Consider the following 24,156-nt stretch of genomic DNA (forward strand, 5'->3'; position numbering starts at 1 on the left):
GGTTTCGCTTGGAAAGGCCGGCAAAATTCGCATATCTGACTTGGATTAGCATGAAAAATCGGATTTGCGGTATTTCGGAGTACCTGTGCCCGGTGAATGAGTTGACTGTTCTCAGGTTTACACTGTTAACTGCCTAATATAAACCACGTAATATTTTTCAAGTCATAAAAACCCTTTTTTTCGTAAAGGCAGTTTCACACCCTTCCATTAAAACGCCGCTGCTGCCGTTTCTCGTAACTTAATGCTGTAAATTTCTGCCCTCTTTCAGGGAGTCGATTTTTCCGCTTCCGCCAGGCCGCTTTGAGCCTGATGAATACCAACAAGCAATCGCTTCCGCAAGAGGACCCAGACGCCGTGATGGTGGACTCGCCCAAAGACAACGAGGACTCAGTTGCCCTGCAGAGCTTCCCCTCGCCCACCAAGAGCATGTGCAGTCCAATGGAAGCCAACGACACCCATGCCCTCATCAGCTCCAGCCACCACTCTTCTCCAACCAGCGTGGCGGCCGAACCCCTTGACCATTCGTCCCCCAAACTACCGTGGGAGAAGATTTACCAGACGGAGGTACACCAGTCCTCAACCTCCTTATCCAATACCTTCCCGAGAGGAAGCATCACGAGCATGAGGCGGGCGTCCTCTGTCCATGAGATCGAAGGCTACAGCTCCAGTTCCAAAAGCATATTTAGGGACCGTCATCCAAACGAAGGTATGCTTGCTAGAACATCGGCCCGTCCCATACTGGACCAATGACAGATAACACTGTTCTTAATCGGCAGGTCCGTTTAACCACGTCAAGTCTAGCCTGCTGGGCTCCACGTCGGATTCCAACATCAACAAGTACAGCACCATCAACAAGATCCCCCTGATCGCGCTCACCTTCTCCGAAGGCATCGACAAGAAGACTCACTCCCCTCCAACGTCGGAGAAGACCATCATAGCGCCAAAGGTCAAAGACAGGACACACAACGTCACGGAGAAAGTCACACAGGTGAGACATCATTTACAATGCGGTACTTTTGATGGCCAACCCCCCTCAAGAACTAGTTTTGAAAAAGCTCTTCCATGGTAAGTCGCGAGAAAAAAAAAGTCAGTGCCTGCGGCTTAGCGGCACTTTGTTTGCGAGCTTGGGATGCTGCCAAAGCCCCAGCGGTGGAGCTGTGACATTCACAAAGAGAGAGAGAGAGAGGGGTCGTTCCTGGAAAGCACAGGAAGAATAATGAGTTGGAGAAAAGTTGGTTTGCTTCTCATCTTATTTCGGAGCTTTAGGCGAGGTTAATAGAGAAAAGTCCAATGTAATAAAGTTGACTTCGACTTGCACGTTAAACCCAAAGCCTACAGACAGACGACCTTGAATTAAAAAGATATAGAAGTCAAGATGAAGGGACAGAAGGGGGGGGGGGCATACAAATTGGTTCATTCACTGTTCAAATTCATTGAACGATTTTTGATCAATTACGTTGAGAACCGCTGACATGTATTGTACATTTTTTTAAAATTTCTTTATTATTATTTATTATTTTTTATAAAGTCGGTTTCTCATGCATTTTTGATTGACATAGTGTCTTTTAACACAACCAATGAAAATAACCACGTCAGGGCCGATTATTTTCTAAGCGAGCAAACTTAAAAATAACTCTCACCCTAACTCTCCACTTTTGAAGCATGCGAAAGCACAAAGATGTAATACTGCAGGTCTGCCCGATGTCATCTGGGGAAAGTGTTTCGACTCAAACAACACGCATCCCTCATGTATAAATGAGCAAAGCATCATCGTGATTAAACGCTCTTCGTCCCTGTTGACCTCGGTTTAGTGTTCGGGGACGGCGACGAGACATGAGCGCCCATCTTGAGTCTCGTGTATAATTCATGGCTTCAACATCGGGGAATGTGCAGTGACGAGAAAGACCCCGTTGCTGCCCACAGCTTCACTTTTTTTCTTTTTTTTTTATGGCACAGGAGAGTCGTCTTTGTCATCCACGGCTTGTTAGGCCAAAACCCCGCGGATGACACAGGACACTGAATAATTTACGATCCAGTCAGAATGGATTCGTGTGAGGAAATGAAAACTAAAGTTTTGGTCTCACTCGCTCTACTAAAGTTATGAAATTTTTTCGCGTTGTCGAGCGCGTACATCGCAAGCGCCCGCAGTTGTTGCATTGTTGTCGCTAATTCCGGCGAGAAGGCTTCATCACTCACATTGGCTTTTTCCTCATTGATCTATTTGTCAAGAGTCTCTGAGGGAGGACAATTAGGCAAAGAAGAATTACCCGAGCGTGCAATTTTACTTTTAATTAACGGGTATTACACCACGCAAATGCATTGCTTCGCTTTTTTTGTGTAAGTCAGCGCTTCTCAAAGCCAAGTCCCTGATCTACAAACATATCTGTAATAAATTATAATGTCGTATCGTTGAAGAAAGGTGCCGACGGTATAAATCATATGTGAAATAATCAATTTAATAAGTAAAAGCTTTGATGGTTTTGACGTGTAGTTTAATAAATCAGACTTCCTCGCATGAGTAAATTTGAGATATTTTTAGAATGAACATATATTACGAAATGGATATAAAAGGCATATTTTTATTTGATTTGTCACACTCTGTAAATTACATAAAAGAAGAGAAAAGAGGAAATGTTTCACGCTCTATCTTTAAGAAGAGATTACATTATTGACTGAGCTACAGAAAGCAATTGTTGAATTAGGGAGTTTGGGAAAAAGTCAATGTTTGTGTTTACATTATTTTATATTTATGGGGGAACTACTGACGTAATTTTTGTTCTGCTCATCTAAAAATAGATCCATTCTATGTCTTTCGGTCTCCTCCAGGTCTTGTCACTGGGCGCCGACGTTCTTCCAGAGTACAAGCTACAGACGAACCGCATCGACAAGTTCACCATCCTGCATTACAGCCCGTTCAAAGCAGTGTGGGACTGGCTGATCTTGCTGCTGGTCATCTACACGGCCATCCTCACGCCTTACTCCGCCGCCTTCCTCCTCAACGACCAAGAGGAGCAGAGGAGGCGCAAATGCGGCTACTCCTGCAGCCCTCTGAACGTGGTGGATCTGATCGTGGACATCATGTTCATCATCGACATCCTCATCAACTTCAGGACCACGTACGTCAACCAGAACGAGGAGGTGGTCAGCCACGCCGCCAAGATAGCCATCCATTACTTTAAAGGCTGGTTCCTAATAGACATGGTGGCGGCCATCCCCTTTGACCTGCTGATCTTCGGTTCAGGATCGGATGAGGTTTGTTATCTCTTCACTTTATTTATTAACCTGTTTTTTTTTTGTTTTGTTTTTTCAAAGGGACGAGAGTATTACGGTATGGGTCATGCCTGCCCAGTCATCTCTTTATTGAGTCCAGACTTGGGCACCCAGGCCACTACTTAAAGCCTAAGTCTTTCTGTCTCAGCAATGGAAGGATTACTTTAAATTGCATGTTTTTTTTTTTTTTGAATGGTCCTCATTCTCGAATCCATTTACAAGGATTAATGGCTTACCAAATGGCAATCATTGATGCATTTATGTGACGAGGGGGGCCAACAGAGCCGTGTGCACAGCTTACATGCAGATGTTAGATAGTCATTGGTCGGCTGGCTGCCAGGCCCGCCAGCTTGTTTGATGGCTCTGGATCCACTTCAGTGCTTGATCGTGCTTTGTGGGCACTCCATTACACCAGAAAAGCTCCCGATTATAAACCATAATCATCATCTTTTTTTTTTTTTTTTTTTTTACCACTGCCGTCACTGCTACTGCTGAGTCAGCGATGCGAGTCTTTGTAAATCTCAATTGCGGTGCTTTACTTTGCACACCTAAAGAAAATGGAGTGTCCGTCTTGCGGTGCACGGTGGCGGCGAGCAAACCAATCATTTGACGGTTGATGCAAGCGGAGAGTGTCATTTCGCTATCCGTTTTCTATACAGCTCATTCGCACTCGGGTCACGGGTGAGATGGAGCCTTTCCTGGCTGACATTCACACTCGCTCGCTGTTCTGGAACGGTAATGATATTCGTGCGGGATGCAGCCTTGCCGCAAAATTCGCGAGTAATTTTACACCCCGCTAAAAAGGTGTATATTATTCGCCATCTTATAGAGTCTTTTTGAGTCGTCTTTTCAATTGGCTAGGAATATGGATTTTCATTGTTTTATATTTAGCTATTCATTTAAATACACTTGAAATATATTTGCCAGACCAAAATAAATACATTTAAAATGAACCCCAAAAGTTCACGTATGATATTAACTAAAATGTTTGACGTCTATAGTTGTCAATGTAGCGAATGAGTTAATTGGATGACTACAACGGTGACTTTTGCTTTAGTTGCAGTTATATTGAGTGAGCATTCAGTATTTGTAAAGGCGTTTTACTTTTTTTATTTTATGTCATCAGCAAAAATGCTTTTTTTTAATTTTAATTATTTTGTTAGCTATTGTTTTCTACTATAACGACCTTGTTTCAGAATAACCCAAAGTCTTGCTCAAAGTCAGCTGGGACAAGTTCCAGCTCCACTATCTGCCTCCCTCATGAGGCCAAGCATTATTAAAAACGGATATATGAAGCTGTTTGTTTGTCCCATTGGACATACACAAAGAAAGTGAGGAGCTCTTCAGAGACTACATTACGTAATCCCTGTGCAGATAAACGTGACTGAACTCGTTACATCTGTCATGGCTTAATTTAAATTGTATACTGTAGCTGTGCTGAGTCCTGACTAGTAAAAAAAAAAAAAAAAAGAAATAAGCAATAATTCCAAATGCACACAAATTCCGGTCAGAATAAATCCACTGTGTACGATACGATATTCCATGTTGGTTTACGAGAATAAAACAACCTCTGTATAATTTTGTTTTGCAGAGCCCGCAAATGCCCTCGCTGCATTTTCTCTGAATTATCTCACAGCTAATGTTTGCATAATGACGATACGCGAGTCAGTAACGCTCACCACGCATTACGACTCTCGGAGGCAACAAAAGTCAGCACAATGCGGTGCGGCCAAATGAATAGATTGTGGTACGTAGTCACGTTTGGCTTGTTTATTAGCTCTCTTGGGGAATGGCTTCTCCGTAGTCAGCATATCACCAAACCTTGTGACATTATTACACAAGCGACAGTTGACATACTGCACATGCAACCCTCGCTATATATCACCTTCATTGTAATTTAAAACTTTGCCGAATAATCGGATGACAACCCAGCTAACCGGCGATATGTGTTTAGACGACCACCCTGATCGGCCTGCTGAAGACAGCGAGGCTGCTGCGTCTGGTTCGAGTGGCCAGGAAGCTGGACCGCTACTCGGAGTACGGCGCCGCCGTGCTGATGCTGTTGATGTGCATCTTCGCTCTCATCGCCCACTGGTTGGCTTGCATTTGGTACGCCATCGGCAATGTGGAAAAGCCTTACTTGGAGCACAAGATCGGCTGGCTGGACAATCTGGGAGTGTCCATCGGGAAGAAATACAACTACAGCGATCCCAACTCTGGTCCGTCCATTAAGGACAAGTACGTCACGGCGCTTTACTTCACCTTTAGCAGTTTAACCAGCGTTGGATTTGGCAACGTTTCGCCCAACACAAATTCGGAGAAGATCTTTTCCATTTGTGTCATGCTGATCGGATGTGAGTACGTCGACTGGCGGGCGTCGTAAGCAAAACGGCGAGTCGTTTCCGCTAAATACAAAGCGCTGTCCTGTCCATATTGCAGCCCTTATGTACGCCAGCATCTTTGGAAACGTCTCGGCCATCATCCAGAGGTTGTACTCGGGCACGGCACGCTACCACGCACAAATGTTACGGGTCAAAGAGTTCATCCGTTTTCATCAGATACCCAATCCTCTGAGGCAGAGGCTGGAGGAGTATTTCCAGCACTCCTGGGCCTACACCAACGGCATCGACATGAACACGGTAAATAAACGGTGGGCAAAAAGCCATCACAGTGAAATATGCGCAACTCTAAAGGCCAAGTGTTTTTTTCTCTTTTGTCTGCTTTACATTACGGACTTGATGTCTTTTCTTTGGCGAGAGCAGGAGGTGCGTATTACATTTTGTCATTTTGTACATTCTTGTCTAATTCAACAGCCAAGTGGGTCACTGTGTCAAACAGCCCCCCCATTGAGAAACAAGTGGAGGGGAGCATGTGGAGCTCAAGTGTCTTCATGTCATGCTATCGTATTGGCTCAAAGCTCAAACCACCGATAATTATCTTTAACAATTAAAATTATCCATTGATGGGATGACACACTAATCATCCGTACCAACATTTTTCCCCCTCATTTGACAATCACAAAGCACTTCCCAGAGACTATCGATTGATTGGTTTAAATTGGGCACTCATTTCCTCCCCACAGGTGCTCAAAGGTTTTCCGGAGTGCCTGCAGGCAGATATTTGTCTTCATCTCAATAATAATCTCCTGCACAACTGCAAAGTGTTCCAAGGAGCCACCAAAGGCTGCCTGAGGGCCTTAGCTATGCACTTCAAGACCACTCACGCCCCTCCCGGAGACACTCTGGTCCACAGCGGCGACGTACTCACCGCCCTCTACTTCCTCTCCCGCGGGTCTATTGAGATCCTGAAAGATGACATTGTGGTGGCCATTTTGGGTAAATCGCATCTCTTGGGTTTTTTTTTATTGTCTTCAGCAAAATGATTCCGAATTGTGTTAGCGTCAAGCGCAGTAAGTAGAGGAAGACGTATGACTTATGTCCCATCCCAGGCAAATGTTTTTGGTTGACATTTCACGGTGCACTAAGTGCGTTAGGGAAGCATTGGCAGGCATCCACATTGGTGATAAACTCACTGGCCACATTATGTAATAACGGCATAATCTGCTGAGATCCCCCATACAAGAGGCTAGTGCTGTCATTCACACACATTTGGAGTCAGCCATTCAAAATCAAAAGGCACTGTGAGCGCCGTGTGTGTTATCTTCGTAAAGCTTTGCTTCTATTATATTGCGAAGCGGGTATGCAGAATAATACAATTCATGTAAATTATAGGAAGCACACATCCAATGACAGGCAGGAAAAGGGTTCGGTTTGAATTTTCCACAGATGGAACAAAGGGCTTTTTTTTTTTTAATCGTTGCTTTTAAAATGCCTCACGTCAACACATATTTGACAGACGGCACCCGCGCCGCTTCTGCCCTCTGGCCGACAGGCGTGCGGTGCCAAGAGCGAGGCGCTGGCATTTCTATTAAGTGTATCCGTAAAAGGTTGTTAAAAGAGCACGGGCAACTGTCGGCGGATTCTTGACAGCACGGGAAGATGGGAGATTATCCTTTCCAAAAAAAAATCCACAATTTTCATCCTAGCTGAATTTGTGTAACATTTCATGGCCGCGTATTACACAAGGTCTAATAAAGCCTTTCATGGACGAGGCAAAGCCAGGTGAGCTCGGATTAAAAACGCATTTGTCCATGAGATGAATGCGCTCCAAAACCAAACGTGACACAATGAGGCTTAAGCGCGGGCTGCTGAATCACACAGACTCGTGATTAACATCACCACAGAAAATGCCACCCATCCCATTGATCAGGCAATTTTGAATACAACATACGGCGTGATGCCGCCAACTTGCTTGATCAGCAGCAATTTGCTCCATTTCTTGAGAAGGGAAAGCTGCATTTTAGCACAATGCCACATTTGAGCTATGAGGCTCGCCCGCAGCCAAACGAGCAAAAAGTCTGTACATTGTGCCCCGGGCGCAGGTGTATAATAACATCTTCAACTCTGGCCCCCCGAGCAGTTTATTTGCTACTGATTCACAGTAGATCAACTTCCACTGCAGAAATTGCATCATTAGGTGCTTTTCTGTGCTCGTTCATGCACGAGACCAAGAAATCATTTTGGACTAACTGGATAGAAAAGTCTCAAAAGAGCTGTATCTGTATATTTGTGCTTCATTGCACTACAGAGTCCATCCGTCTCATTTTCTATAATGCTTGTCCTTACTACTGTACTGTGGGGGTCACAAGTAAAACGGAGCTTAAAGCCAGCTGACTTTGGAAGGGCGAGGCAGGGTACACTCTAGACTCGTTGGGGGTGGGGCATGGAGCCGCAAATAATTATTTTAAAAAATGCTGGTGAAGATTAAATTTGTGTTACCCAGGAAGGGTGGAAATGTGGAAAAAAAATCCCAGAAAAATAGCCTGTAACTGGGGGGTATTTGCAAATTTCACAGGCGGGCCAGTCCCCCAGCAGCCCCCCCCTTTAGCTCTGCCAGTGGTTCTAAAAAGTCCATGGCAACAAAGGGAAAATGCATTTTTACGGTATAGGCATAACCAATATATGACTTTCAGCAATTATATTTACTTATCATATTAATTATACACAATGTTATGTTATGTTATGTTATGTTATGTTATGTTATGTTATGTTATGTTATGTTATGTTATGTTATGTTATGTTATGTTATGTTATGTTATGTTATGTTATGTTATGTTATGTTAGGTTAGGTTAGGTTAGGTTAGGTTAGGTTAGGTTAGGTTAGGTTAGGTTAGGTTAGGTTAGGTTATGTTATGTTATGTTATGTTATGTTATGTTATGTTATGTTATGTTATGTTAGGTTAGGTTCACAGTAATACCAAACTAGACACATAGCAAAGGTAAAGTTCAAACACAACCTAAATAGAGAGCATACTGAAATGGTCTTTTGTGTGCATGTTTGTGACAACCAGGAAAAAACGACATTTTTGGTGAAATGATCCATCTATTTGCCAAACCTGGAAAGTCCAACGCTGACGTGCGGGCTCTGAGTTACTGCGACCTGAGCACCATCCAACGGGAGGACCTTTTGGAAGTGTTGGACATGTATCCGGAGTTTGCTGACTACTTCTTTGCCAACCTGGAGCTGACCTTCGATCTCAGAGATGAGTCTGCAAAGGTAGAAGGGAATGTTACAATGGTGGCGCGTGCTGTAAATACAGTAACAGCTACCTTGACATGCGACAAAAGTTGGCTGGCGTATTTTAAGCTTGTTTTTTGAAGACTGGTATAATAAATCAAACCGAATCGAATCGTTCCACACGTTATGTCATCATCACCCCAGTGTATAAATTGATGTTAGCTTCACATGTGCGCTAACAGAAGCGGAGAAACTTGGTCGGGCCAGATGGTGATGTCGTACAGTTGAAGCAGTACAGTTGTCCCCCTCTCACTGTGCCTGCTGGGTAAAATCTTGCTCCGAAGGGAGTTGCGTGTCTATATGCGCTTGTGACTCATCCACGGAGGAACGCGCACGCATTTAAAAGAAGCAGATTGCTTTGTTGTTAGCATGCTAGCCTTCTTGATTTGGTTTGGTTTGACGGTCGTCAACAGTTTGAAAGTGCGCTGTTGGCGCCTACAGGACGAACATCAATAACTTTTATTTATGTACCGTTTGACTATCAAATAATCAATCAATACATTAAAACAACATAAATTAATGCCGTTGTATGCTTGTTAGCTAGTGGCGTTTGCTCTTTGCCTGGGTTTTCTCTCAACAAATCTTGCCTGAGATTGGGAGACAAATCAAACCGGGAAATATTTATGTTTTTGCAGCCCCCGAGTCCTGAGGGCTGCGACTCTGACGGTGAGGGCACCAGGAGCATTAAAAGAAGGATTTCCTTCACACCGGAGCCGGCCAAAGGCAAGTGTTCGAAAGAGAATCAATACACGACAACAACAACAACATCGCCAATCATGCTTAATGGACAAGCGTTGTTATTTACTGTTCTCCAGTGGAACTCAATGAAGTCAGTCCAGAAGTGGAAAGTAGGAGGGAGTCAAATCTGTGCCTAAAGAGATGTTCCCAAGTTCGGGGTCCCTCGACACCCAGCAGCCCTGTTCTCGACTCTAATCTTCTCGGACACAACGAGGTCACAGACGGCTTGAGGAGAAGTCCATCTTTTCAAGGTAACACATTTGTTCCCTTTAGACGGGAGGGGGCAATGGGAATTACTCTTTCTTGAAATAGCGGGAGTGGTGGTTGTGGTGGTGGTGGTGGTGGTGGTGGTGGTGGTGGTGGTGGTGGTGGTGGTGGTGGTGGTGGTGGTGGTGGTGGTGGTGGTGGTACCTGGGCTTGTTGTGTGAGCCTGTCATCCAAAGAATCCAATTATGGCTTTCTACAGTACGATTATGTAACGTATTCCCTCTCGCATCGAAAGTGGTCTAGGCAGTAAGCGCCACGCGCTAACGATCCGAGGCGCTGCAAATAGCGTCTGCAACTGGACACCGCTGCGCTGTGTTCCGCCACCACGGAAACCATCAAAGAAGTCCCTTTGAAAGGCTCACACACTCGGCCAGAGCGCTTTGATGCTCCTGTTTAGCGACGCGGCCTCCGTATGCAACACCTCCACGACAACATTTGGCGAGCTTGGCAGTTCAAACATACGAAGCAGAGTGGCTAACATTTCGTGCTGTCACTTCTACAACTAGTGTTGTTTTCTCGATAAGGATTCCTTGCATTGTTCCTTTCACTTGCTCAGTGGATGTTGAAGCAGTGTGAGGACAAAAGCACAATGTCGCTGGTCAGAAAAGGGACGCACAACAGAGAACGGGCTTGCCTCGTATCTTTACGGCTCATCGTGCTAGTACAAAGCCACCTGCGCTCACTGCGGTCGCAGATAGACAAACCAAATACGAGCGGCCGATTTATTTATTTTTTAATTCGAAAAGGGCTCCCGACACACGTGATTGTAAAGCAACGGTAACGACACCAGGTGTCCGGCCGCGATAACAACGATCTTCGTTTGCCTCGTGATTCCACCGGGACAAAAACCTGATGAATTACGACAAAGAGCTTCCCACTCAGCAATCCTTTTGAGATTAATGGTAGGCTATTTTAACAAGCAGGTATTTTGTTGTTGTTGTGTTTTTGGTGTGTGGTAGCGCACATGTATGCGTGTAAAGAATGCATGTTGCTTTTTTGCGCTCTCTGCAGATCTGTGCTGTGATAAATGGGTGTGCAAGAAGCCGGCCGACTACCTGGATGAGTCAGCAGCACACTTCCACGAGCTGAGAGGAGACGATAATTCGGCTAGCGAGCTTACCTACGGAGAGGTGGAACAGCGCCTAAATCAACTGCAGGAGCATTTGAACAGGTATTTTTTTTTTTTTTTTTTTTAGGCGTGGGGGATTAATCCATTTGTTTGATGACCGGTTCGGCTCACTAGGCTACTGTTATTGGTTATGATAGTGGTACTTGGAGAGCATTTTTTTTATTCTGTTTTTATTTATGTAGTTTTAGGTATTAAAAAGTTTAAGAACTGCTGATGTAATTTTTTTTTTTTTTTTACCCGCATCAGTGCAATATTCTGCCAGAGCACCTTAAAGCACTTTTAATAGGTCGTAAATGCCTGAGTTTCAGGAATTTCTGGAAGGGGAGGGGGGCAAAATAATTAAAAATAAAAATAACGCATAAGGCAACCAGTCAGAGCATTTTGAAAGTTTTCTGAAAGAGCACTTAAAAATAAAAATCATGATTATTATCTTTATTCATAGTCCAGGCCAACTACTCATGCACTGTGTGTCGATGCTAATGATTAGTGGGTGCTTTAAAAAAATAAAAAGTCACCTCCCACACAAATGAAAGTAAGCTGTACTTACACCAAGATCCCTGCCAGGATTTCTCTCGTTTTGCTCAAACAAATATAGAACGTGGAGGAAGAAAATCTACCTGGCAAGAGAAATTGTTGGACTTAATATAGTGTAGGTGGAAATTAGAGCGATACAATCTTAACATATCCAAAACACAACAATGAACTGGTAAAAAAAAAAAATGTTGACAAACACGTATACATCAATGCATGAGCAGATGTAGTTTTGATGTCATGTTCAGAAGAGGCAAAGTTTGAACAACGTAACTGCAGCCAGCAGGCAGCCAGAGAGTGACACACAAATGAACAGCAGGAGGTATTTTTGGCTGGGGAATGACACTGGCATCAGCACCATGTGTCTGGCTCATTTTATTTTCGCACAAAAAAAGTCATGTTATACTCTAAAATATAACCTATCCCATTTTTTCCCTTATATGACCTGGACGGATGAGATTTTTAGTGGTTTTGGACAACAAGTATAGCATAAAATGCACTTTTAATATTTTGTGGTATGCATTATTGATTACAACCATCAAGCAGATTACTTTTTAATGATTAAATGTAGTCATAGTTACATTCATGGAAAGAGTGTACTTATTCACAGTAAACAATAGATTCACACCTCCTATACATAAACTAATTATCACCACGGGTAAAAAACACAATTGTTTCCATAACACAAGCCTCTGTCGACTGCCATGGATCAACTGCCCTCTCTAGTGGTCAGGAAACGAACTTTTTCCAGTTTAGTCTTCGTGGTGTCTAATCTATCCACTTTTATCTTGTCATTGCATGACTACCACAAAATATGTTTAATATTTAATCCCCAATTGGTAAGCTAAATAGTGTCTAACAATTCAAGACGTCGTAAATATTTTGCTTACCTTCAAGTTTCAAACTTTGCACGTTGCCCATGTCTTTGTCCCGAGTTCGTCAAAAACACAATTCCAGATTTACTGGTGGTCTGGTGTTTCTTTCATCCGTTTTTGGCTCTCACACGAAAAGCTAGAAAATGAAACAAAGTGGTGATCAGTCATCGCAATTATCTCCATAAGTAGTGATTAATTAAACTCAAATCTCGTCACAACATGTCTATTGATAGAGAAGAATTTAAATTTCCCTTTCAACCGTGCTAAGTATCTTTAAACCTTTGAAATTGTTATCTGTGAATATTTGCTTCTATTTTTAAAACACCGTCACGATATTGTCTAATCTACTGTTAACCCTTTCCATATTCCTTCAAAGTAAAACGGGAAGTCATCAAATATCCGTTTTTCAGGTTGGAGTCTCAGCTAACGTCCGACATTCAGACCATCCTGCAGCTGCTGCAGAGACAGCCCGCGTTGGGTCCTCCAGCTTACAGCACTGTGACCGCCAGTCCAGACTATCGCGGATCTGCCGTGAAGATTCAGCCCGCTGCCTTGACAGCGAGCCATTTTTTCAGCCATACGCAAAGTCAAGTAAGTGAAGACAGAGTGTCAAAGTCAAATTATAACGATGATGATTGACTGGCCACCTTCTCCTTCCTGGGTTTGATGAAATTGAAATCAATAGTTCTGCGACTACACGTGGCCGTAAATTGTCCATTTTTAAGGACTACTGACAGTAATTATTTGATAGTTGACATTTACTTGAACACACCAACTCGGTGACATCGTCAAACTTCAGTGTATCCTCTCTCCCACCCAGGGACCTAACCACAAAGTAAAGAGGGCCTTCCAAGAATCCAAAGACTCAAGGCCGAGCTTGGCCAGCTTGAAGGTGCCAGTTGAGGACAACCTTTCAACGTTGCTTTTACAAAGACAAGCAGAACAGCAACAAGAGATTAGCAGGGCGCAACAGTCCACGTTGATCCTAATTCCAACATCGTCCTCGTCTTCACCTCCTTCCGACTGTAACCTCAACACCACTGGACTCCACAGACCCGACTCAGACCCAGAGCTACAGAGACCATAAACCTCTCAACATTTGTGTTCAAACCTCTGGGTGAAAATGCTGTAATTACATAGTAGACACTTTTTATCAGCATGCTGCAACAGACAAATATATATTTCTTGATTTGCAGTTGCTTAGTAGTATATATTTAATGTGGGGTTTTTTCTTATGCATTTGGATGAAATACTGTTGTTGCAGTACAACAGTACCGATGGTATAAATATGTATTTTCAATGTAAAAGCACTCAGAGAGCGCAAAGCACCAACAAGGCCACTATAGAGCACCGACAGTCGTTCTGTTTTATGCAAAACCTCACACATATGGTAGTGTATATTATGTCTGGACAGACAAAAAGAAATATCAAAAATATGCTCGCATTTTTACCGTAAAGGTCATAATTAAACATCGCTTGAGAAACGGAAAAGCTAGTAGAATAGGACTGACACGCAATGACATATTCACCAGCAGTCGCCTCCTCCAAGCTGTTCAATTTAGTGAGAGTTTGAACAAAAAAAAATAGTGTACTGTTAAGTATTTTTAAAAAGATCTTTTTTTTTTTGGCTCTTTCTATAAATGAATGTGATGAAACTCTAATTGTCTAATTGGTTTGAAATGAGCCGATATATGGATGGAAAAGAGAAAATATGTTTTTAGTACAACATTTTTTGGGATATGTAATTAGGTAGAGTGGATATAAAAAAAAAAATCTACACTTCCCTGTTCAATTTCCAGGTTTTGGTGAGAAATAATTTTAAAATCTTTTCCACCATGAACCAGTCCCCAATACCCCACAAAACTCAATTGAATTTGTTTTTAATCTATTCAAGAGTGGAAGTAAAAACAAAAATTATACAATTGCATAAGTGTGCACACCCTATTGCAACAAGGATTGTGGGTGGCTGTGTTCAGAATTCTTCAATCCCATTATAAGTCATGTTAAATAAGACTCAGTCACTTCTTGATATATCACAAAAGCCTTTTGAACAAGTGTGTGTAGACTTTTCTTTTTTTACCATTTCCAACTAAATTCATACTTTTTAGTGACTAAGCAGATGGAGGGGATGGATCTGAATTCATCACTATGTTCTTTACGCAGACACATGATAAGCTAATCAAGTCCAGCTATCCTGCAGGTCCAGGATTGAAACAAGTTTCTCACATATTTAGCAGACAACGCAAGAACCAAACCTTTGCATGCAGTACTACGAGTCACACACACAAAAAACAGAGAAAAATGATTCATTTTGCTTTCGATTTATTTGGATGCCACTTAACTGGAATCAGTGGGTGAATACGTTTGAACCCACCCCAGTATTTTTTTGCACGTATCGGTGTAAATCAGCATTTACACTGAGGTATGAGAACTCTTTGTGTTTCCTCGGCTGTATGCCTGTATTCTCTGAAATGTGACTCAGGGGTTATGGACAATTGCACTGCAGTTTACAGTATCCAGAATACTGTAAGAGTCCTCTTTATACAATGTGCATTATTACTTAGGTCACGGCTGTGCACCTACTGTTTATGACACTATCATTTGTAGACAAAAGCATGTTTTTTTTGTTTTTTTAATCTGTATAGTTATTGTTTTTGCACCACTTGCTAGCCCAAAGTAGCACACGTTATAACGATGTCAGCATAGTACGTGTCTCTTTTACCACGTAGAAAGTTAATGTTTGCACATTAACAGCCCCGAAACAGGGTCTCGTGCCTACAATGTCAATACAAATGCTACGTCAGATTATTCTTAACATATCAACAAGTTGTATCCTTTCCCAGCACAATTTTGTTGGACTCTGAAATATTGCTAGAAACTAATAATGAAATTAATAATATTGCCAGATGTTAAAAAAGTCTATTTTTGTTTACTGCTGCTTTTCATTATTTTAAAAAGTAGTATTTGTTTTGAAACAGGGATCGGCAATAAAAGGACACACTTAAAAACAGTGGAAAGAATGAGTTTTTTTTTTTTTTTAACAAGTCAAGTTTATTTAACCCATGTTTAACGTTGTGAATTCAGTATGTGGGTCTGGGTGGTTCTCAAAACAGGTATTGTGGTCTTATTGAGAGTTTGAAATCGATGTATATTTAATCCTCTGTACTTTTTAAGGTTACTAAAATACAGCAGTACCCATTTTTTTGCACGCAAGTATTTACTTTTACTAAATTGACTAAGTTAACGGCACCGCATATTGTCTACTGTCAAATGCTGCTACCTCTCGGCTGAATCAAGAACTGCGCGAACGAAAGTTTACTTTCGTTTTACCAGAAAAGAAACACTGGGCTTGGATTCATTGAGGAGCAACCAGGCTTTTAAAAATGTCAGCATCCGAGAACGACTTAATCAATGAGAATCTAATCGAAAGCTTTCGGTCGAGGCTCCGAGCGTACGTCGCAGTGGAGCCAGTTTTGGACTATCTGCATTTTCTCGAACCGGAGCAAAAGGAAGGCATCCTACAAAGGGCCCACAAGGATGGCAACTCGGCGGCGGTGGACGTGCTGATCGGCGCCGTTCTCCGCAAACCGCACCCGAAAGGCTGGTTCCAAGCCTTCGTGGACGCCTTGTCCCACGCCGAATGCCAACATGCGGCCGACGTCATGCGGGGAAAGCTGCCCGACGCCGCGGTTGAGGCCGAAAACGACATCTGTATGCGAATGATTGACATCCTTGTGCCCAGTCTGGTGGGCATGGACACTAAAGAGGTGTGCACGCAATGTTATGCGAGAAAGCTCATTGCCAACTACGACCAAGACCAAGTAAGTACACGTTTCGTTTTTATTTTTTTTGCGCGAGAGCTGTCAAAACGTAGCGAGTGTCATTTAACTGAGCAGCCGGCAAAATTCAATCATGACCACAAGGTGGCAGACAAAAGCCGCTAAAATGCAGTCACTTCTTTAGTTACAGAGATGCCAACAATTCAAATTATCTAACTCCATGTGAAGACAGTTAGTGTATTCTAATCGGCCATATTTCTTGATGTTCATATTCTAGATCCTTCACTTAGCAGCCAATCAAGGACAGAGAGACGCAGCTCGTGAACTTCTGAAAAGAATCGTGAGGTGTCCCCCAGGATGGTACTCGCAATTTGTCCAAATTCTGCGCGATACTGAACACAATGACTTGTACAAACTGCTGGGAGGCTGTTCTGACGATACCGCAGGTAACCACTAGGGGGGTCACGCGCATCGCCCAACAGTACGTAATGAACCTGTCAATTGTAAATCGTGGGGACTGCCGTATACAGCCAATATTAATAACTTAAACCTATGTGAAATTCCCAAAATACTTTATTGTAATTCCAAACAACCTACACTTTTTAAAAATACTTTTTCAACATAATTTCTGAGACTTTTATCTTGTCACCACCTTCCAAAACAAAAGCCAAGACTACAAGAAGTGAGCCAGGGAAGGCCAATCCAGAAAGTTCTACATGTCAGCATTTGGATGACAAGGACACTGAAAATGACACCATAGGTACTCCTTGCTGAAGAGCCAGTCTATTAATAATCATCATTGTTGGATGTTGCAGAGTGTTTTGTCATAACTTTACTGTCCAGGTTCCACTACTCTGCTGATTTGCTCACTTGTCATCTCCTCAGACTTGTACCAAAGTGAAGAAGCACGTGAAGGTGAAGAAGCCGCACCCAAGTTAAGCAGCAGATTGGAGCGTTTGCCACCAGGTGGGAACAGTTCATACTCACTCGCTCAACTTCCAGCAACCTGCACTGCGTGTTAATGTTTGCTGAAAACAAAGCTCACGTTAAGGAGCAATCAAAGCAGTTCGAATGGAAATTGGATTTGGAGCAACAAACGATGGCGAGTTTTCAAGAGATCCGCGTGCCTCAGTGGTGTGGTCCTTGCCAAATGTGCTTTGTGTGTGTTCTGTGACAACGCACTCAGAGGTGAAAGAAGGCAGACAGCGCAGAGCCAGTGAGTCAAATGAAAAGCATATGTTGGCTCAATCTGGGTTCATCACTGCCCATTGGAAGACTGGGAACATATTGCCGCCAATCTCGCATCTCCTTTATCAGGGCCTGATCGATATAATCTGATGGTATCAGCGCTTTCAAAATCAGTAATAAAGAAAGAGGGGGGCTGCCCTCGCTGCGTTCGTTACCCCCCTTCTACTTCGCCAAACAAAAAAATGTGTTGTAATCGTCTGCCTCAGATGGATGGCAACATTTGCAAACTGATGAAATCATGCAGTCACAAGTATGCTGGGAAAATGGAGGTGTCTGATGATAATGGCATGCAGATGTTAAGCTTTGCCGAAAAAACGCAGTGCCTCAAAATTCCTGGAACATTTCATGTTCTCATATTTCAGTGAATATTCAACTGCTTTTTTTTTTTGGAGTTGAGAAGCCTTTGAATTTATGCCTCAGCATCATCTGCTCCACATATTGAGATGCTTTGGTGCACATTAAATTAATCGTATAAAGAATAGGGGTGCGTCTCAGTAGTGCTAGTTACCTCAATATTTCTGAAATAAAATAGTACTTTTAAGTCAAAATTAGAGTGGCAATTTTATTCATATTAAAAGTACAATATTCAAAATGCACTTAGGCAGCTTGTACGATGTAAATTCAATGAGCTAGCTACACGCTAGTTAGCTACACACTAGCTAGCTAGCTGGCTAACTGTACCAAAACTCCATAAACAAATCTTCCCTTCAAATAGATTTACAATGCCATTTTAATACACGCTTGTCGATACCAAGACTGTGGGCAAAAATCACATGATTGGAGAAAAAAAAAACAATCGCGTAATTTTCCTGAGCCTTATCATGCCTATAATTGCAGCTATTGGAGACCTGGATAAAGATGACATTGAGCTTCGAGACTATCAGATGGACGTGGCTAAACCTGCCTTGGAAGGGAAAAACATCATCATATGCCTCCCGACCGGAAGTGGTAAAACCAGGATAGCGGTCTACATTACCCGCAAGCATTTGGACTGCAAGAGGGCAGAGGGGAAAACTGGCAAAGTGGTCTTTCTGGTCAATATGGTACGTAAATAAATTTTCCTAATGTAGAAAACAATAAGCTACAATCCCTTTACATCTTTCAATCCAAACATGTTGCTGAACAATGGAATGAAAATGCTATTTGTTCTTTTAATTTGGAAAATGTATGCTAATGCCAACGCTAATGCATTTAGTGACAAACTGGTGGTGGTCCACAGGTTCCACTTGTTGAGCAGCACTACACCAACGAATTCCATCCCTTTCTGAAGCACACGTATAAAGTGGAAAGAGTCAGTGGGCAATCTATGCACAAAATCTCTTTCACGGAGATTGTGAAGAACAACGACGTCATCATTTGCACAGCTCAGATTCTGGAAAACTACTTGGAGAAGACACTCAAAGGAGAGGACGAGGGAGTACATCTGAAGGGTATGATTTGAAACGGCTTTCGTCTGATCTGGCCTCCGCTGTAGCGCAAGGAATTCCCCGACTTTAATCCTTCTTTTTTTTTTCTGCTGATACTGCAAAGTCCGTAGGATTGTGAAGCGGCTCACGGTGTTTTGGAAAATAAACTCGGAATTCAATGTATGCCCACTGGGCATTCTCTGATTTTTGTGAAAACGCATACATATGATTCAATAAAAGGGATCGCAGATGCTTCTTAATCTGTTAAATTTATGAAGTGACATCACCACAACGCAAATGTGCAATGTATTGCAGATGTGATCGTCGTTCTCAATGAACGTCATCTTGTTTTAAGATAGCAAATGAATAAATATTCGTATTATATACATATATTTGAGAATATCAACTATGCTAGTGCTAAAGCAGAGCAAAGCTGCTTGAATAAAAAAAAAAAAAAACGCCAAATGAAATCCACTACATTCAGTAAAAATGTGGCCTTAAAACTTTAAAGTGTAAAATATTGATATTTTTAGTAATAGCAAGGACACAAAGCCTCTCCCATGACAATACCTGACAGGATCCTGTCAAAGTCGTCCGGCTTTTGTTGGCACTCAACAGTCCAAGGTGGAATAGCCACCAAAATGGAACATATGCTGTTTGTCGAAACGCCTTTTCTATTTATTTCTTTATTTTTAATCCTCATTTTTCCTCTTGCTGGTTTTCTACTTCTCACGCCTGTTCCAGCCATCCGTGTGCGGCTGATGAAATTCACATGAGAACATCTATCACTTAGAAAACATCAGGCCGACGCTCTTTGGTTCCTCTGAGGATCATCACAATGCTGACTCCTCAAATGACATGATTTTAAATATTGTTACGGACTATTTATTTATTTATTTATTTATTTATTTATTTATTTATTTATTGCTTTGTAAATGAATTCATGTGTATGTTTTTTTTGTCTTATATTCCGCAGATATCTCCCTGATTATAATAGACGAGTGTCATCACACCAAGAAGGACGAGGTCTACAACCGAGTGATGATGCGTTACCTGAAGCAGAAGAACGAGAACAGGATTGTGCGAAAGGAGCAGAAGGAGATTGTGCCGCTGCCTCAGATCCTGGGGATGACGGCCTCGCTGGGGGTCGGCGACGCCACACTACTGAAGGCAGCGGCAAATTACATTTTGCAGGTAAGGGCAACATGGAGGGTGCTGCAAAAACAAAATAGAAATTTCCGTGTCTAATCACAAAATGTTCTTGCTCAATTGTTTAAAATTTGAAACGTTTGTCTTCAAACACTGTAAGCGTGTCCACTGAATCATTTGCTAAAAAAAATGAAAAAAAAACTCTTAAGCCAATAATGCCACCAGAAGCTAGCTTACTAGCTAACATGCATCGTTGATCCTCGAGTTAGATTTTTTCCAGACAGCTGGTTGAATTGCAAACTTCTAAATTCAGGTGGATCTCACGTCAAACGTTCCACTGTGCTTATCTGTCCAAATTTCTCTCGCAAGCTGTTTCTAATGTTCCACCTTGGCATGTGCAGCCATAAAGTGTCTCCCTGACATACCGGTCAAAACTAGGAACACCTTTTTGGCTCGAGACAACATGAATCAAAATGATTTACTCACCAATTCTTTTGTAGATTTGTGCCAATTTGGATGCTTCTCAAATTCGGACTGGGAATCTCGGGAATTACAGCAAGGAACCTGACAAAAAAATTGTACATGTTGAGGACAAAGAAAAGGTTTGTTAGCAAAAAATCAAATTTCATGTCATCGTCAAGAGCTTGATGTTTGCGCCATACCGCGCACTTTTTACAGGACCCGTTTGGTGATGTCATCAAGAAAATCATGAACGTGATTCAAATGCATGCCGAGCTGAGTCCCACCTGTGAGCTTGGCTCTCAGAGCTACGAACAGTGGGTGGTTCAACGCGAGCAACAAGGTGAGCAACTTCCTTCCTTCCTTCCTTCCTTCCTTGCGCACTGGTAACATTGGGTCTCCTTTTTAGCGGCCAAAGAGGAAGATCAGAAAGTGCGAGTTTGCATGGAGCATCTTCGGCGATACAACGACGCCCTGATAGTCAGCAACACCATCCGCATGTGCGACGCCTTCCGTTTCCTGAACAAAAAACACGAGGAAGAGTTGAAGAGTAAATCCAGCCCTGATGACGAACACGTCATAAAGATTAGCGATACTGAGAGAGAACTCTTCAAGTTATTTCGAGGTATCAAAATAATGTTACTGCGGTTTAAATGACAACAAAAATGTTAAGCCTCGTAAACCAAGCCTCGCTTTGTTTCTTACAGACAACAAGAAGGAACTTGAAAAGCTTTCTGAGAACCAATCTTATGAAAATGACAGCTTGTCAAAACTACAACGAACCGTTCTGCATCAGTTCACCACCACCGAGGAGGCCAGGGGAATCGTTTTCACCAAAATGCGACAAAGTGCCATCGCTCTCAGTCACTGGATTCAGGAGAACCCCAAGTTTGCCGACGTCGGCGTCAAAGTGTCTTATGTCATCGGTGGCGGAAACCAGAGTGTTGTCAAACCGATGACATCTGTGAGAACACAGCGCCACCTGTTGCGCAATGTCAGCACTCCTACTGATGTGTACCTATTTATCTTCATCAGACAGAACAGAAGGCTGTGTTGAACAAATTCCGCAGCGGTGATGTCAACTTGCTGATTGCCACCTCAGTGGCACAGGAAGGTTTGGACATACCGGATTGCAACTTTGTCATCTGCTATGGCTTTGTGACCAATGACATTGCCATGATACAGGTTAGTGCTCTTATCACGCAGGGTAGCAATGTAAGAAGCTGCTTTAAACTGGCTCCAGACAGATATTGAGAACAGGACATAGTTTGTTGAAATTGGTAACTGTCTGGGAGTTCCCCAGGGGTCAATCCTGGCACACCTATTGTTTAGTCTGTACGTGTTTCCATGAAAGAATGGAGTGGGCCATTATTTGAGTTTTGTAACGACTACCACTAGAGACTACCATCTATCACGTTAAACTAGACCGTGAGATCGCTCCAATGGTCGTTGCTTGTCCACTGTTTTATGACTTTCTGCAGGCTAAAGGCAGAGCTCGGGCTCAGAACAGCAATTACATCGTGATTGAGGTGAAAGGCTCTGGAGTGACTGAGAAGGAATTTGTCAATGAGTACCGAGTGAATTTGATGGGCAAAGCAATCGCGAGAATCCAAGCAATGGATCCTGCTGAATATAACAAACAGGTATGTCTCCTCTAAACTAGTTCCCTGACATCGCATTGAGATAGTTTTCAGTTATATATTTTTTTTCTCCTTCACCTTAGATCGAAGAATATCAACTTCAGGCTCTTATTGAAGACAAGATGAGAATGACAAATAATAAGAAACATAAAAAGCTTGCACTTCCGTCAGAGGTGAAGTTAAGCTGCCGACGTTGCAGCAAGTTTGTCTGCACCGGTGATGACATCCAGATCATTGAAGGCATGCACCACGTCAACGTTTCATCACAATTTAGGTAAAAACTGTTGTACATTTGTATTTTATCCTAAATTGGCCACACAGTGAAACTCTTTTTGTATACTAACATCTGTGGCAAAGCCAAAATAAAAACACCCGTGGATATCATTGCGCTGATATGTGAGGATATTTTGTGCAACTCTGGAAGCATTATTTTTATACTGTACTTGTATGCTGCCACTATGGTAAGATTCTCACAAATACAATTTGCTTACAGAGAACTATATATCCAGAAAGGAAACACTTCTCTTCAGGAACCTTTTGACTATGAAACCAATGGCACCATAGCATGCAAAGTTTGTGGACTGGTAAACTATATTTTACTTTTTTTTTTAGTTCACTAAACAGTGCTGAAGAAAACATGTTTATTTATTTAGGCACTCTCAATCTAGCGCTCTCAATCTAGCTAACAGTTTTGAAACAATTTTGGCCCTAATTTCTGAAGCCATCCTTGTGTTGCAGACATGGGGAACAATGATGATGTACCGAGCAATCAAGTGCCCCTGCCTACATGTGAAGAATTATGTTGTGACAATCAAAGAGAAGAAGTTCAGCAGTTACACCAAGTGGCGGGATCTCCCCGCCAAGTTCCCGGCGTTTGACTACATCGAGCACGCCAGCCGCTTGGCTCTGGATTCTGACGAAGAATTTGAATCTTGAACAGTTTGCACATTTTCGGTCGTGAAATAATACACTAATCAAACTGCTAGATGGGATTCCTTAGTGCGGATTGCTTTTGTTTGCATTTGATAAGCGTTACAATTGAAAGAAGAAAAACATTGGAAGACGCTGGCTCTGATTATGGAAATTTGAGAGGTCGCACGAGCAGTGAGAATATAGCAAAACCTCCATTGCCAGGTTTGGTACTCACGGATTTTTTTTTTTATATATAATTCTAACTATCGTATTTGGGGTGTAATTACACTCCTGACCATTAGATGGCGGCACACAAACTACTCTGAGGAATGTCAATTTAGAAGAACAAGAAATTATAAGCACAGCCTAGTTTTGATTGAAAATGATTGAATGCCATCCTCTGTAATCGTGCTTTTTACACCTACAGAAAATGGCTTTTTAAATGTATAGGAAGTGATGATTCAGGTAACCAAGCGCAAGTTCCCCAGAGCTTGTTTACCTGCTGGCTTGTTGGTTGAGTAGCAGCACCTGCGTTTACAAGGAAACTTTGGCAGGGTTTTTACTTACTGGAGTTGGATTTGACACCTCTGATAGTGTCAGATGATAAATTTGATCGTTTGGAGGAGGAACAAAACATGATTTGTTTACTGTAAACACAAGGATTGGTACAATGTTACAATTTTAAATGTTATCCATTACATTTGATCTTTTTTTGAGCTTCCCAAAAAATTAGATTCTATTTAAAAAAAAAAATTAAAAAATCCATTACCTAGGTATTGTGTATTTTGTGTATTTTCACATGGAGTTGTTGCGATGAAAGGGGGGGGGCTACTTTATTTATTGAATTTAAAGAGTAGAATCACTGTTCAAACAAGTATGGCTTCCATTCTGTGCATGGATTATTCTCACTGGTGTTGCGGGTGGGCTGATTTTAACAGCACATTGATTTCCACTACTGTATTTATCTATGTCGATTCCCTGTTAAATGAGAGAATTGCCTTTTAATAATAGCTATACTTTTTTTCCCATTGCATTTAAGCACTTTTTCCCCCCATTGTCACTATTACTTTTAAAGCTGCATGACTTTCCTTGGGCAAATAAATGGCTACTTCTACT

The 24,156-nt window shown here is 42.2% G+C and overlaps 2 protein-coding genes and 1 long non-coding RNA gene across 9 annotated transcripts in view; 2 read left to right on the top strand and 1 right to left on the bottom strand.

Moving 5' to 3' along the window:
- Nucleotides 1–15,457, top strand: part of kcnh7b (potassium channel, voltage gated eag related subfamily H, member 7b) — a 26,295-nt gene extending 10,838 nt beyond the window's left edge. The window contains exons 4-16 of one of the 2 annotated variants that reach the window (XM_088383145.1): nucleotides 269–706; nucleotides 777–988; nucleotides 2,827–3,252; nucleotides 5,225–5,624; nucleotides 5,710–5,909; nucleotides 6,033–6,035; nucleotides 6,353–6,605; nucleotides 8,681–8,886; nucleotides 9,543–9,630; nucleotides 9,723–9,896; nucleotides 10,924–11,083; nucleotides 12,858–13,038; nucleotides 13,268–15,457. In XM_088383145.1, coding sequence (XP_088239271.1) covers nucleotides 269–706; nucleotides 777–988; nucleotides 2,827–3,252; nucleotides 5,225–5,624; nucleotides 5,710–5,909; nucleotides 6,033–6,035; nucleotides 6,353–6,605; nucleotides 8,681–8,886; nucleotides 9,543–9,630; nucleotides 9,723–9,896; nucleotides 10,924–11,083; nucleotides 12,858–13,038; nucleotides 13,268–13,534 — 3,008 coding nt within the window. In that variant the 3' untranslated portion in view covers nucleotides 13,535–15,457. The remainder of the gene's footprint in view (nucleotides 1–268; nucleotides 707–776; nucleotides 989–2,826; nucleotides 3,253–5,224; nucleotides 5,625–5,709; nucleotides 5,910–6,032; nucleotides 6,036–6,352; nucleotides 6,606–8,680; nucleotides 8,887–9,542; nucleotides 9,631–9,722; nucleotides 9,897–10,923; nucleotides 11,084–12,857; nucleotides 13,039–13,267) is intronic. The other variant, XM_088383144.1, reaches the window with a different exon arrangement.
- The window catches only part of LOC148394547 (uncharacterized), a 97,491-nt gene that overhangs the window by 63,884 nt on the left and 9,451 nt on the right, over nucleotides 1–24,156 (bottom strand). For 2 of the 5 annotated variants that reach the window (XR_015859873.1, XR_015859872.1), the window contains exons 5-10: nucleotides 20,776–21,007; nucleotides 20,516–20,593; nucleotides 19,934–20,095; nucleotides 12,463–12,583; nucleotides 11,589–11,658; nucleotides 8,726–8,878 (exon numbers count right to left, since the gene is read on the bottom strand). This is a non-coding gene — a long non-coding RNA (uncharacterized LOC148394547). Of the gene's footprint in view, nucleotides 1–8,725; nucleotides 8,879–11,588; nucleotides 11,659–12,462; nucleotides 12,584–18,186; nucleotides 18,739–19,933; nucleotides 20,096–20,515; nucleotides 20,594–20,775; nucleotides 21,008–24,156 lie in introns of those variants that run through there. The other 3 variants (XR_015859875.1, XR_015859871.1, XR_015859874.1) reach the window with 2 other exon arrangements.
- ifih1 (interferon induced with helicase C domain 1) lies at nucleotides 15,761–24,154 on the top strand. 2 transcript variants are annotated; one of them, XM_088383133.1, is made up of 16 exons: nucleotides 15,761–16,268; nucleotides 16,504–16,672; nucleotides 16,894–16,986; nucleotides 17,112–17,192; nucleotides 18,312–18,517; nucleotides 18,694–18,904; nucleotides 19,857–20,074; nucleotides 20,530–20,631; nucleotides 20,708–20,831; nucleotides 20,898–21,113; nucleotides 21,196–21,452; nucleotides 21,524–21,673; nucleotides 21,970–22,131; nucleotides 22,212–22,402; nucleotides 22,622–22,712; nucleotides 22,867–24,154. In XM_088383133.1, exons 1-16 carry the CDS (start codon nucleotides 15,831–15,833, stop codon nucleotides 23,062–23,064), a joined length of 2,907 nt encoding a protein of 968 aa, XP_088239259.1. In that variant the 5' UTR covers nucleotides 15,761–15,830; the 3' UTR covers nucleotides 23,065–24,154. The 2 variants fall into 2 exon arrangements, with proteins under 2 accessions (XP_088239259.1, XP_088239260.1); XM_088383134.1 differs by lacking the exon at nucleotides 16,894–16,986.

This window comes from Syngnathus floridae, chromosome 8 (genome assembly GCF_059516105.1).
Source record: "Syngnathus floridae isolate MCC-2025c chromosome 8, RoL_Sflo_1.0, whole genome shotgun sequence".
NCBI classification, from domain to species: Eukaryota; Metazoa; Chordata; class Actinopteri; order Syngnathiformes; family Syngnathidae; genus Syngnathus; species Syngnathus floridae.

Excerpts from the sequence above, each read along its gene's own strand:
- ifih1 (XM_088383133.1), top strand. The coding sequence starts at position 15,831 with ATGTCAGCATCCGAGAACGACTTAATCAATGAGAATCTAATCGAAAGC. Across the intron at positions 20,075-20,529 it reads CGGCAAATTACATTTTGCAG|ATTTGTGCCAATTTGGATGC; the intron begins GTAAGGGCAACA and ends ATTCTTTTGTAG. Across the intron at positions 20,832-20,897 it reads GGTTCAACGCGAGCAACAAG|CGGCCAAAGAGGAAGATCAG; the intron begins GTGAGCAACTTC and ends TCTCCTTTTTAG.